At 35.9% G+C, this 13,499-nt stretch overlaps 1 protein-coding gene across 2 annotated transcripts in view; it reads left to right on the top strand.

Annotated features, from left to right (window-relative positions):
- Positions 1–13,499, top strand: part of Reps1 (RALBP1 associated Eps domain containing 1) — a gene marked incomplete in the record, with an annotated part of 75,167 nt that overhangs the window by 45,018 nt on the left and 16,650 nt on the right. Inside the window, 2 exon segments of one of the 2 annotated variants that reach the window (XM_005389265.2) lie at positions 6,643–6,764; positions 10,294–10,374. In XM_005389265.2, the coding sequence (XP_005389322.2) occupies positions 6,643–6,764; positions 10,294–10,374 (203 nt within the window). 2 annotated transcript variants of the gene reach the window in all.

Below are 13,499 nucleotides of genomic sequence, written 5' to 3' on the forward strand. Positions count from 1 at the left end.
CTTTCTTTTGCAAGAGAACTTAGCTTTTGATGTGTATAATACCACTCAAGGCATAAGAAAGCTTATTTTAAATTCAATCTTCAATTCTTTTTGGTGTACGCATTCCTTGTCGCTTTAAAATGTATGAAAAGGTTGCCATTGGTTCTTTTTCATGAAGACATAATAGTCATTCAAACCCATTTATTTTTATTTTATATATTTTTCTTACAAGAACAATAATTAAATTCTAAATAAGTAATACAGTTTTGTCCTGGTGTAAGTATGAAATGAAACTGGAATTTTGACCCCTCATTGCTGAAGAACTTTCTAGATTTATTTGCTGCTTGAAAGCAGAATACATTTTAACCCTAAGACTTTATGCAAGGAATGTGTATATTTCTGTAAGATTAACAGTAGCTGGCAGTCACTTTTCAGATTTCTTAATATATTGAGTTTAATCCAAAAGAGTAACAAAAATTTAGGATGGATAAGTTACAAACCTAGAACAAAAGTGAAGTTCTTAGTGAAGGAGGGTATTCAGCAGGTGGTACTGAACTGAGTCCGTGAACGTTGGGAGGACAGAGGATGAGAAGGGCTGTCAGTGTTTGTAAACGTTCATAGCCCAGTGCAGTCAGTCTGTCACCTTCAGACTTTTCTACACGGGGAGATTTCTGCATAGCAATCACTTGGGGGATAACTTCAACAAGTAATGAGGCCCATGCTCTTCCTTTTTCAGCTCTGATGCTCTGATGATGGCAGAGGCAGAACAGAATCCTAGTGGAGGCAGGGTTGACAGTGTCAGCAGGAAGTTGGCTGTATCAGAAAGAGGAAAAGTACGTGCCTCCCTCTGAAAGGGTACAAGCTTGAAGCCTGATGTGTATGGGCAGGCAGGAAGCTCTTTGTTGGAGTATTTAGAGGAAGCGGAGTCGAAGGAGGTGCAGTTTATTTCCACATCTCACGCTTCTCAGGCTCTTGATTGTTGGTTTCTAGAACAGGAAATTTGCTATTCTTGCACTGCCATTTGTTCTTGTATATGTGAAGCTGGAAAGAAGCATGAGTAACTTTGTTAATTTATCCCAGCAATAATTTGTGGATTTTCTAGGGCAATAATTTTTCTAACTTACTAATTGTAGTATCTCTTTACATTTTTAAAAATTATGGGTCCCCAGAGCCTTTGTTTATGTGTTAGAGTTATCAATAGTTACTGTATTAGAAATTAAAACTGATATTTTTTCTTTTTTTATTTTATTTTAAAAATTAAAGGAGGGAAACATTAACAGACAACCTTTTACAAAATAGCAAAAGAACAGTACAAACAATACAGAGTTACAAACAAAAGTGGTAGGAAATTAACAATGCTTGTTGTATTACATATTGGTATCTTCAAAGTGGTTTCTCATGAAGACAAATAGAGACATACAATATTGATCAATCAAGGACTTATTAACAGTTTCAGCAAAGAAATAGAAGAGAGTAGATCAACTCTGTTACCTATCCTGCATATACATACATACAACATTTCTCCTTCTTACCCTTCTCTTTTCCCACATCCCAGTTGCCCTTTACCCTTGAGCGTTTTCCTGTCATTTCACGATGTCTATCATACCTCCGAGTTTTTATTCACTATTTCAGGTTTTACACTAGTGAGACAGTGCTGTGCTTGCACATGCAGGTCTGATTTATTTCACTTATGAGTATGGTCTATAGCTGTGACCGTTTACCTATAAAAGCCTCAAGTTTATTTTTCTTTATACCTGAGTAATATTCCATTATATAAAAGTACCACAATTTTCTTATCCAATCCTCGGTGGATGGACATTTGGGTTGCTTCCACAATTTAGCAATTACAAATTGTGCTGCTATGAACATAGGTGCACATATATCGCTGTGATATGATGTTTTTAGATCTTCTGGGAAAATACCCAGAAGAGGAATACTGGGTTGAATGGGACCTCTAGACCTAAAAACTGATATTTTTTTCTTCCTCCCTCTTCACTCCCTACATTTTAAAAACAGTAGTTTTTTAAAAAATAGCAGTAGTAAACCCTTTACATATTAGCATAAATATTTTAAGGAAAATAACTAGTACATTCTCCAAAAGAAAATAATTATGAAAAAGATGGCACTGTCTTACATTTATTTGAAAATCTCTTTACTATTTGGCTTAACAGAAAGCAGGTAGGTTGTCATCTTTGTTTCTGCATTCAGTCTTTTGGATGTATTACTTTGTTTCAGGTAAATCTGGGTTCTGGAAACTGAGCCCTGCAGGCCAAATCCAGTTTGTTGCCTGTTTTTATATATTCCACAAATTGAGAGTATATTTTTCTTAATCATTGGGAATCAGTCAAAAGAAGGGTATTATTTACTTACACATGAAAAGTATATGAAATTCCAGTTCAGTGCCCATGAATAAAACTTTAGTAGAATACAGTTACGCTCATTTACAAATTGTCTGTGGATGCTTTTGCAGTGATAAAATTGAATAGTTGCAGTAGAGACCAGGTAGGTAGCCAACAAAGCCTAAAATATTTACTGTCTGGTCTTTTGTTTTAAAAAAAAAAAAAAAGTTGTAAATTTTTAAAGTATATAAAGAAAAGAAAGACTTTTATAGCTTTTTCAGATGTTGTGGCTATTCTTCGATACTACATGAAAACAGAACACAGATGGTAATTTAAAGTTTAATTGCAATGTGGAATCTGAAACCTGTATCAGTGACTTTTTTATTGTTACGTTAAAACTCATTTTTCTATCTTGTACTTTGAATGAACTCTTTATCCATGCATGATTTTGAACCTTAATACACTAGTTATTTGGAAAATACCACTTAATTGGACTATATAGATCCTTTAGATATTGAGATACTCTTTTTATAAAATATTAATTACAGTCTGTCTTATCAGAAGTCTTTATAGGAAACTTAGTTATGTTACAGATATATAGATACATACACATTTTTCAAAATTGTAATCCTTTTTGCTTGAAAGTTCAAACCTCATTATAAGTAACAATACTGAAAACAGTTATTTTCCTTGAAGTGAGAGGCTTGCACTGTTCAGTTTTGAGAAAGTACCTGCCTAATACCCTACCCTAAACAGTGAGTTATCAGCTGTACTTCCAAGAATGGTGTTCCATGAAGAAGTGGCTCCTTTGCCTCATAGCGGAATCACATGAGGGCTCTTCCTTGAGGTAACCGTTGTACTTCAGTGTGCAGCAGAAGTGCTTTATGTGCATGTACCGTGTGTCACATGGTGTTAGATGTGACTTTAGAGCTGAGATACAATAAAACTTGTTTTTACTTCATTATAAACACTGTTCAATGAAATCCCCATTTATATTTATTATCTTATAGCAAAAATTTCAATGTATGTGTGAGGATGAATACAGTGACTATTAGTATAGTCAATTATCACTGCATTGATTGTTGCTGATGAACTAGCTGCTTTTTTTTTTGGTAACAGGAATCAAAATCAGGACCTTGCGCTTTCCAGGCTGGCGCTGGTCCGAGCTGCCTACTTTTGCCCAGCATTACATTTGCACTGCCAGTGGCAGTGTCAACACGGGAAAGACTATCAATATTATTATTAGAATAATTTTGACTTTTCAGACCCCTAAAAAAGTCTTAAAAGATTACCAAGAAAGAATCCATGGTCCATGGGGAGATATAACTTTTGGAATCATTATGAATCATAATTATTAGGATAAATAGCATTCCCTGTCTCACCCTCTAGAGTCTAGACACACCATAATTCCGTATTATGATGAATTAGAGAGGTTCTCAGAATCAGTCCATAGTTTTGGAGAAGGCTGAAGTGATTGCATGACATATGCTTACATTTTCTGTTTTTATCACAACCAGCACAAAGAATAATTTGACTGTATTCAAGAACACCATGATAATGCTATGTAGCCTCTGTCAAAGGTAACAGTGGTGACCACACCTCATTTATCCGTGGAAAAGTAGAAGGCATTTTCTTCAGCTGCAGGACTGAATTCAATACTGGGAGGCCACCCCAGAATTCACTTTGTGGCAGATATGGATTTGAGATTACAGCAGAAAAACTTTTAAACCCCGATAACTACTGAACATACAGTGCTTATCATTACGTGATTCTTACTGTTGCTAATGTGGGCTCACCAGGAAATGTGTTTTGTAAGCAGTACCTTCTTCAGCTAAATTCAGAGGATAGTAACTTTGACCTGTATCATGTCCAGCCTGTTATTTTAGAAGTCATTTACCCTCACTCTCTGAATGTTTCTTTGGCACTTTACTATCTGGCTTAATAATTACCTTCAGCTTATGAACTTGTGTACTGCAAATGCAAAGAAGGATCCTAGCTGCAAAACTTATATATAAAAGTGGACTTACTATATAAAACTTATTATATAAAAGTGGATATTAATGCCCACTTTTCTTATTCACACTCAGCTGCTATCACCTAAAGCAAACTACTATTCTTACACTTTATTCAGAGCCATTAGTATTTCTCATTCCCCACCCTTCCCACTGCTTTCAGTGAGAGATGGCCCGTTCTCCACCGTCACAATTTGCCTAGATCTCGCAATGTTTTTATTTTTCCTTTTTGCCAGGCAGCAAGACAGTTACATAGACTGCTTTGGCAAAATACAAATAATGTCTTACAAATGGTATTTAAATATGTATTCATTTTAATCTGCTGAACAAATACCAGTACAGCTCGAAATTGTATGAAAGTGTGTAATTGCAGCATGAGTTAAATCTTGAAGCCTACAGTTTTACTTTAGCTAAGACGAAAATACTACTGTGTTTCAGCATAATATAGAGAAATATTTGTTTTGTTGCATACAATATGTACAATCACAGAATATATAGGACTACATTTTGATAGCAAGTGTATACATGCCATGAAACTATTACCAAGTACATAGTTTATAAATCTCAAATAGTTGTGTTTCTATGCTGTTACAAATAGATGGCTTCAATTTAACAAATTTGTGAAGAATGTTATTCTTATTTGTAAAGTTACAAAATAGGTAAATACAGAGAAAAATTTTAAGTGTGCTGGACTCTAAACTAGAGCTTTCAGTGTGATGTAATTATAAAGGTATACAGTGAGGATAACTAAAAGAGAAACGTTTTTAGAGAGTCATTTTACAGAATAGGCAGAGGGAGATTTTTGATAACTTTTTCAACAGTCAGTAGTTAATTGTACTTCAGCCAGGGTGGTGGCCCAGGCCTGTAGTCCCAGCACTCAGGAGACTGAGACCAGGAGGATTGCCGAGAGTTTGAGTCCAGCCCAGGTTACATAGCAAGTTCAAGGCCAGCCTAAATTACACAGCAACTTAAAAAAAAAAAGTTAATTGTACTTCTAAGAAAATGATAGTAGAGAAGAGGGAACTTGTAAAAGAACACACAAAAGAACTTAGTAAACATGAGTGCAGCCTATTAGATCCTTTGTTAGGCTCTAAATCTTGAAAGATTTATGACTCATAGAAAGATTAAAAGCTATACATTGCTAGGTTATATAGCTATCTTTTTAGAAATCTGGAGTATAATCTAACATTCAGTGGCAGTATCTTTTTGATGAAGAAATTCAAGTGCTATTTTATTTAACTTGCCCATGGTCAAATAGTGACAGATACTAGAATCATATTTTTGATTTACGTTCTAAACAGATTATATACCCCATATTGGTTGGGATTATATTTAAAGCCAGGTAAAATTTGGAAAAGTTAGAATGAAAATTTAGTTTTAATAGAAGTTCTTTCTGTTTTGTCTTAAATATAATTAAAAATAGAATATGATACCTTCACATACTTTAAAATCCATTTTGAAATAGTAACCTGGATTTGTGCCTATCTCATTCACATCTGTAAATGCCACTGAGCATAATGATAAAAGTTGGTTTCATGGCTATGGTATATATAGTCAGTGGTAGAATTTGTACTTAGCATGCGCAAGGCACTGGGTTTTATCTCCAGCACAGACAAAAACTTGTATTTCATATGGGTTCATTAAATAAGTTTGCTTCTTGCTTATGGCTGGGCACGCCTTTTGCTGTATAGCTTTTTGGTAGCAAGGTTTATAGAGAAAATGTGAATAAACTAGTATAAATCAGTAGATCTCAAGGGAATAGATATACAAGGAAGTTTGAGGGATTTTATTTGATGAAACACATTTGTGTATGGGAAAAACTGACTTAAACATATGTTTATTTACTCTGGGACATCACGAGTCTTGACGTCTAGGCTAGAGCAGTAGTTTCCAAACTGAGTTCTCCAGAGCACCAAAGTTTAATGGGGCCTTAGAGGATGTGGGCCTCAGGCCCTCTTCCCTTATTGATACACAGATGTGCATTTGGAAGCTCCAGTAGCAAATAATAGTATCTCTAAGCTTATTTAAATTTTAAAACAAGTTTTTCAAGGTATTATCCAAATACTTGGAAATATGAGGAAAGAATTCAGATTATGAATTACTGCTTATGAAAACGGTGTTTGCTTTTTTATGTAAGTATTCCAGGGGCTGGGGATTTAGCTCAGTGGCAAAGCGCCTGCCTGGGAAGCGCAAGGTCGTGAGTTCGATTCCTGGTACCGGGAGAAAAACAAAAACAAACAAAAAAAAACTGAAATAAGTATTGCAATCCAAATATGTTGTTCATAGAGAATGTCTTTGTTTTTCATTTGCAGATGTTGGGGATCAGCCAGGTGAGGTAGGTTATTCGGGCTCTCCGGCTGAAGCTCCTCCCAGCAAGTCTCCATCGATGCCATCACTAAACCAGACTTGGCCTGAGCTCAATCAGAGCAGCGAGGTTAGCAAAGCTTCCCTTTTCTTTCATTAAAAATTAACTTTTTTAAGGTAAGAAGTTCCAAGCAGGGTCATATCAGCACACATGCATAGTTGAGACAACATATCAGTTTGGCTGTGATAAATGTTTTATTTGGTTTCCACCATGTATCCCAGCTAATACCTAGTGAGTAGGTGGGGTAGATGCATGAAGTTAAAATCAAAGAGTGAATAACGTGGCCAAGATCTTGTATCTAGGGAAGTTGAAGAGTTAAGATTTTAAAAGAGATCTTTTGATGTCTAGGAAACTGCCGTGTCCATGGAGTGACACTGCTGTTTGTGAGCAGGTGTATGGTAACCCATTTGGGCCCTTCACATTGGATGTTGTATAAGAGAGATGTCATTAGAAAGTATTTTCTGCAACCCAAGCTACTTGTTAGTTCTATTCCATGCACAATGGTATGGTTTTACCATTTTAAATATGACTAAGCCCAGTATGCAAAAGAGAACTTGGGACAAATACAACTGCTCCCCAGTTACTTTGGAACTCTTATTACAAAAAATAAAATAAAATAACCACTCTGATTAGAATATGGGAAGAGGGCCTGAGGCCCCCCATCCTCTAAGGCCCCATTAAACTTTGGTGCTCTGGAGAATTGTTTGGAAACTGCTGCTCTAGCCTGTTACAGCAGGTTTTTTGTGAGCACGTTACCTTTCAGCCAGATTAAGGAATGCCCTATTTAATTTGGGACACTTGGGAACCAACTGGCAGTTTGAGACTACTTGCTGCTGCTTTGTAAAGACCTAACGATAAGTAAGAGACCTGTGTCTGAAGCATCATAACATTTGATGTAAATCCATTAATATGTGTTTTTGTAGAAGGAGAGATTAAGCCTTGCGAGACTGCTGGGAAAGATTTATAGAGAGGAGGCTCAGTGTTCATAAAACTGTTTTTGCAGCATTTAATTTCTGTCATTTGTTGAAAAGCAGTACCAGAATTTTTTAAAAAAAGAAGTTAGTACATTATTACCAGATTGTAAATAAAAGCAACTCTTTCTAGAGCATCTCAATTCCAAAATCCATGTGCACTCTAAATGAAATCAAGTATGATCGTTAAACACTAGAGATGAAGTCTCTTCTCGGTTCTGATTGCAGAAGTTACATTTTTTTCTACTTAAATATTCCTATCAAGTTTTATTCTGTAATATTTGGTAAAGGGTCATAAATTTCATAATTTTTAAGCTAAACATGAAAAATCAAAATGCTAATAAAATATGCATTGTCATTATGGCTGTTAAAATATTTACTAGTTGGGTATGATAGTGCATGTCTGTAATTGTAATTGAGGTAGGAGGATCACAAATTCAAGCCCAGCCTAGGAAACTTAGCCACTAAGGGAGATCTTGTCCCAAAATAAAAAATTTTTAAAAGGACTGGGGATGTAGCTCAATGTGAAGACCCTGTGTTCAATCCCAGTACCACATACATCCATAGAAAAAGATATAAAATAGAAGTTAGATTTTAATCCACCACAAAGCATCAATATTCTTTCAATGTGTACTAAACGCCTGTGGATATAGATGGGCAGTGTAGGAATAACACCTGATTCCTTGCGTGTATTGGGCACTTTCGATGTGTCAGTTTTATTCAAAAAGCTCTTTACATGTGTCAGCTCTTTTTTTTTTAGAAGAAAAGAAAACAAAATAACAACAACCAAGACAAAAACAAAATAACACAGAAAGAATAAAAACAGTAGAGAATTTCAAAACAAGGTGATAGGACATTAACAATGGTTGTTATATTACGAATCATTATCTTCAACAAAGTTGCTTAGATTACCAAATGTAAGAATATAAGTGATCAATTAAAAAGAATAAAAAATAATAAAATATTAGAAACGATACAGAGTTTCACTAATCAAGATAATAGGGATTCAACAAGCAACTCTTAAGTCCTGAGAACATCCCTGTAAGGTGGACACTGCTCATCTCATGTCACACATGGTGAAAGCGAGGCACTGAGAGGTTATGTGGCTCAAGGACTCCAGGAGCGTGTCTCTTGTGCCTGCGCTCTTACCCATTGTACTGAGGTTATGAAGGTGGGTGTCTGTGCATCCAGACAGCCTCCGAAGTCTTTCACAACAAAGTTAAATTCCAGGCCGCTCCAACAAGGTACACAGATAATTAGGGTTTGTAAAGTTCCTTCTGAATCTTAGAAGCAACCATTTATATATTGACAAATATTTTTAAATCAGTTCTCTGAAGTGATATCCCTTGATAAAAATGAATTATTGTGGGCTTTTATTCATTGAAACACTTTGAACTCATCAGTACTTCTCATATATCTTACTTTTCATATTAAAATTAATCTATAGGAAAAGTTATTCAGTGATTGTATTAGCCATGTTGAGCTAATTTTCAGCAGTGTGCCCATTTGCTAATATCTGATTCCATGTGTCTTCTCATATTGAATATCAATTTTAAACAGTAAGTTGAACTTTGAAGCATAAAAAATGTATCTTTCCCAAACTAGATTATAAAAAGGTTTTTAGTAAATGGGGTAGTTGTGTCTATGTGTAAACATTTGTGTGTATAAATTGTATATGTGTAGGTGTTTTTCCCTCTTTGGAAGACAACTGATAATTTTTATACAACTTTGATGTAAAAGTTTTATAGTGTTTTATTACTAAGATCTCTGACACAAATGGAATTAACTGTAATTAATATTGACTTATCATTCCACCTATTTTAAGAGGTATGATATTTCTTTGTGTACCTCTTTTAGAATACATAGTATTTCATATACATCTTCTATGTATAACACATACTTTGATGCTTGGTTTGCTCTCATTGTGGCCGCATTCTGGTTTTCCTAGCATGGGGTGGGGGTGCCTGACTGGCAGTTCTGTCTTGTGGTCTGGCATGGCCGTTTGTATTGCTGAGTGCAGGGGTTGACTTGCTACCCACAGCATAAGTTCAAACACATTAATTCCAGGATTCCTTGCATTGTATCTCAGTTGTATTTTATTAAATATCTGCATATGTGGAAAATATGTGCACGTACATAAACAATCACCTTTCAGGGGTCGCACCTGCAGGTCTCACTGACTTGCTTTATTTTGACCAAAACCTTGCTTCGTTCACATCACCAAATCAAAGCATTAACATTTGAATTTTAAAAGAAGGATTTGAAGTTAGTCTCGTCAAGACAAAAAATTCACATTTTTGCGTGGTGGGCATTTGTATCACTTACATTCCTGTGTTTTGAGTTCCCATATTGCGTTTTGAGTTTTGGTTCTGTAAGGCTTTGAATCTCTTCCATGGAGATGAAATGTGATTACTATATTTGAGGGAAGTTGCTCTCCTTACATTACAATGTGTCCCAGCATTGATAAGTATAAAATGTTTGTGGGAAAATGGAAGTCACAGAATTTTGTTAGACCTGTGAAACCCAACTTGCAGTGCAACCTCTGAAATACTTCGCTAAACCTTCTCCAGTGATCTTCTCCTCCATCTTTCTCATCGTGCTGACTTGTCTCTCCTCTGTCTGTTCAGCAGTGGGAGACATTTAGTGAACGCTCTTCAAGCTCACAAACTCTGACCCAATTTGATTCTAACATTGCACCAGCTGATCCTGTAAGTCAATCACTTAGCTTGCTTGTTTGAAATTAATTTTATTAACCCAAATTTCCATTCATTATGGTTTTTAGCTGATATGCATGAGTTGTGTAGTGCTTAGAAGGAAATGTTGGCAGGCTTTTCAATTTTTGTGTGCTTAATGGTGGAGAGAACATTTTTTCCCTTGCCTTGTATTTTCTAATTATCTTGGTGATAGAAAACTGTATGCTTTGAAAATCTGGTATATGTGTGTACAGAAGCATTTTGTGGCGACTTGGTTAATCATGGTATCGTTTGCTAGTTAAGTGTATGTTTTATTAAGCATATACTGCTTATCTCAGTGTAGTGACACTTAATGTGAATATTACTTTGTGTGCTTACACGTCATATAATATGTATTGTGTATGTAAGTATTTATGCAGTGTCCTTTTTTAAAAACACTTCAAGTGATGACTGCTTTTATTAAATTGGTGTGTTAAATTTTATTTGGATCAAGTTTAGCGAAACAAGCCAAGCGTGGTGGTGCATGCTTGTAATCCCAGCACTTGGGAGGCTGAGATAGGAGGATCCTGCAAGTTCCAGGCCAGCCTGGGCTACATAGCAAGACCCTGTCTCTCTAGTAAAACCAAAAAGGTTCAGCAAAACAATACAGAACTATTGATCTAAGATTCCTCTTGTGCAAAGGATTCTCTGTCTTGTCTTCCTGTGATTTACTGTGTTGCTTTGAAAGTGCTACAAAGTTCATATCTCGATTTAAAAATTTATCTCCTTACACTTAATTTCATGGTCTGCCTGTTCTTCAAATAATTTGGAAACTTCAAAGGTTTCACAAAACCATTCTTTCTGCCCCCGCCCCAGCTCTAGGTCATTATCTCCCTCCCTCCACACTCCCTTCTTTACTTTAAAGGAGGACTATGTGCTACTTAGCACTTTCCAAAATCAAAAAAGTAGAACGGGAAGAAGATTGTATAAGGTAGGATCTTTTTAGAGTGAGCTAAGTAAAAAGATGTGGAGAAAGTGATGCAGTGAATTCTTTTTAGATGTTTCTAATCAAAGACAGCCAACGTTTCTTCATTAAACATAAAAATGGTCTTGTCATTTAATGTGGGTTCTGGGGAAGTGGCATTTAAAGTATCTTCAGTTTAATGTGTTTTAATGTTTTATAGTTTTGAACAATTTGTTTCTAATAGGGATACTATTACAGTCATTGAATTCAAACAACATATGGGCAGTTTTTAAATGTTTATTTTATAGTCCATTAAGTGTTCAGAGGCCAATTACTATGTAGGTCATTTGTGCTTATCTTTTCCAAGTTTAAGGCATTTATTTGATTTTAATCTCTGAAAACTGCAGGAAAAATAAAAAGCCAATCCTCAAAATTTTTGTTGCTTATTAGCAGCCATAATTAAAATCTCTTGAAGTGACAGATTCAGTCAGGTTTCCTTAAGCTTTAAATTTTGTTTCTCTATAGAGTCAATTTTACTTACAGTGTTTTATGAGAAGAAAGGTTTGAGTTAGCAATAAAGAAACAATTTTATTCTCTCTTAAAAGACATCGAAAGCAATCATTCATAGCATTAGGACTCTGTCAGATCAAGGCAAGAATATCATATATAAAAACCTAGCTGGTCATGGTAGCACATACCTATAATCCTACTGCTTAGGAGGCCGAGGCAGAGAAGGATCAGAGGTTAGCAAGACTTGGGGCTGGGGATTTAGCTCAGCGGCAGAGCGCCTGCCTGGCAAGTGCAAGGTTGTGAGTTCAATTCCTGGTACCGGAAGAAAAACAAAAAACCAAAAAAACAAGTTAGCAAGACCATATCTCAAAATAAAATTTAAAAGGGCTGAGGGGTATGGCTTAGTGGTAGAATACCTACCTGGCATGCCTGACCCCTGAGTTTATCCCCCAGTACAGGGCTGGGAAGGAGTCTAGAACTCAGAGGCAAAATAAATTGACTCATAACTGGCAGAAAGTATTGAAAAATATTTAGCTTAATAGTAGTGATAGTCTTCTTATTTCTTAAATAATATCCCAATTTGTGAGGACCAGCTCCAATGTTTTAAAATTATATGGCCCAAGACTTTATTTTGTGTTCTTTAATGTAGCAGGAGGCTCTAGGAGAATAAAGAAAGGTTAATTCATATTTTAATCCTGAATTTTGACTTCTGAATTTGATTGGTACAGTTTACAATCTTAAATATTTTTATGACCTGATATCTAGATATAGCTATTTCTTTTATGGTGTCAGATTTAAATCTGAACTTTGTTTTTTCCATCCTTTCCTCTCACTTTAGATTTTCAATTGTGAGAATGCCCTGCTTTCTTATCTGAAGTGTTGCCTCTTTACACACTGTAGCCTGTGGCCAAAATCCTAGATGATTCTTTGCAAGGCTTATCTAAATAGGAATTATAAATTAAATAAGGCCTATTCAGATTATAAGGAAATCATATAGGAAAAACACTACAGTTCTGATATGAAAATTAGTCATTTGCCTAATAAAGGAAAAAATAAGAAAAGCTCCACACTGATCCCTAGCCCCCAGAGACCTCCATAACACGGTGTAGCAGCCTCACATTCACATGGGAATGGTTTAATATGCTCATAGAGTTCTGATGAAATTTAGATTCTGATGGTCTTATTCCCACAAACTGGTTAGCTAGAGCTGCTTATCAAATGTTAAGCCAAACCTGGTAGAATCTGCTGCCTCTGGAGTGAACGTGAACCCAACACTAGGCCTGTTCTAGACTGATGAGAAGTGTAGTGCTGTAGTCTTCGACATGATTATCCCTGGCCGTGAGTGCTGTAGAATTAAGCAGTTCAGCATATGAAAGAGCAGCATTTCAGCCACTGAAGCTGCTTAAAACGTGGCTAGTTATGATAATTATCAGTACACATAACCGAGCAGTAGTGTAGGCAAAGAAGGAGTTGGCCAAGGAAGGCAGCTCAGTGAATGTGGAAGCATTTTCACAAAAGGTTGTGTTTGTGTGTGAAGTCGTGAATGAAAGCAGAGATTGGGAAAAGTGAAGAAGAGCATTCTAAGCAGAGAACATGTCGTGGTCAGGATCAGATCAATGTGCTGGTTGCAGAGGGCGTACATATTTATGGAGAAATGTTGGAGGCAAAAGCATGTAGTTGAAAGCAG

Source organism: Chinchilla lanigera, unplaced genomic scaffold, assembly GCF_000276665.1.
Source record: "Chinchilla lanigera isolate Chin_1 unplaced genomic scaffold, ChiLan1.0 scaffold00035, whole genome shotgun sequence".
In the NCBI taxonomy this organism is placed as follows: Eukaryota; Metazoa; Chordata; class Mammalia; order Rodentia; family Chinchillidae; genus Chinchilla; species Chinchilla lanigera.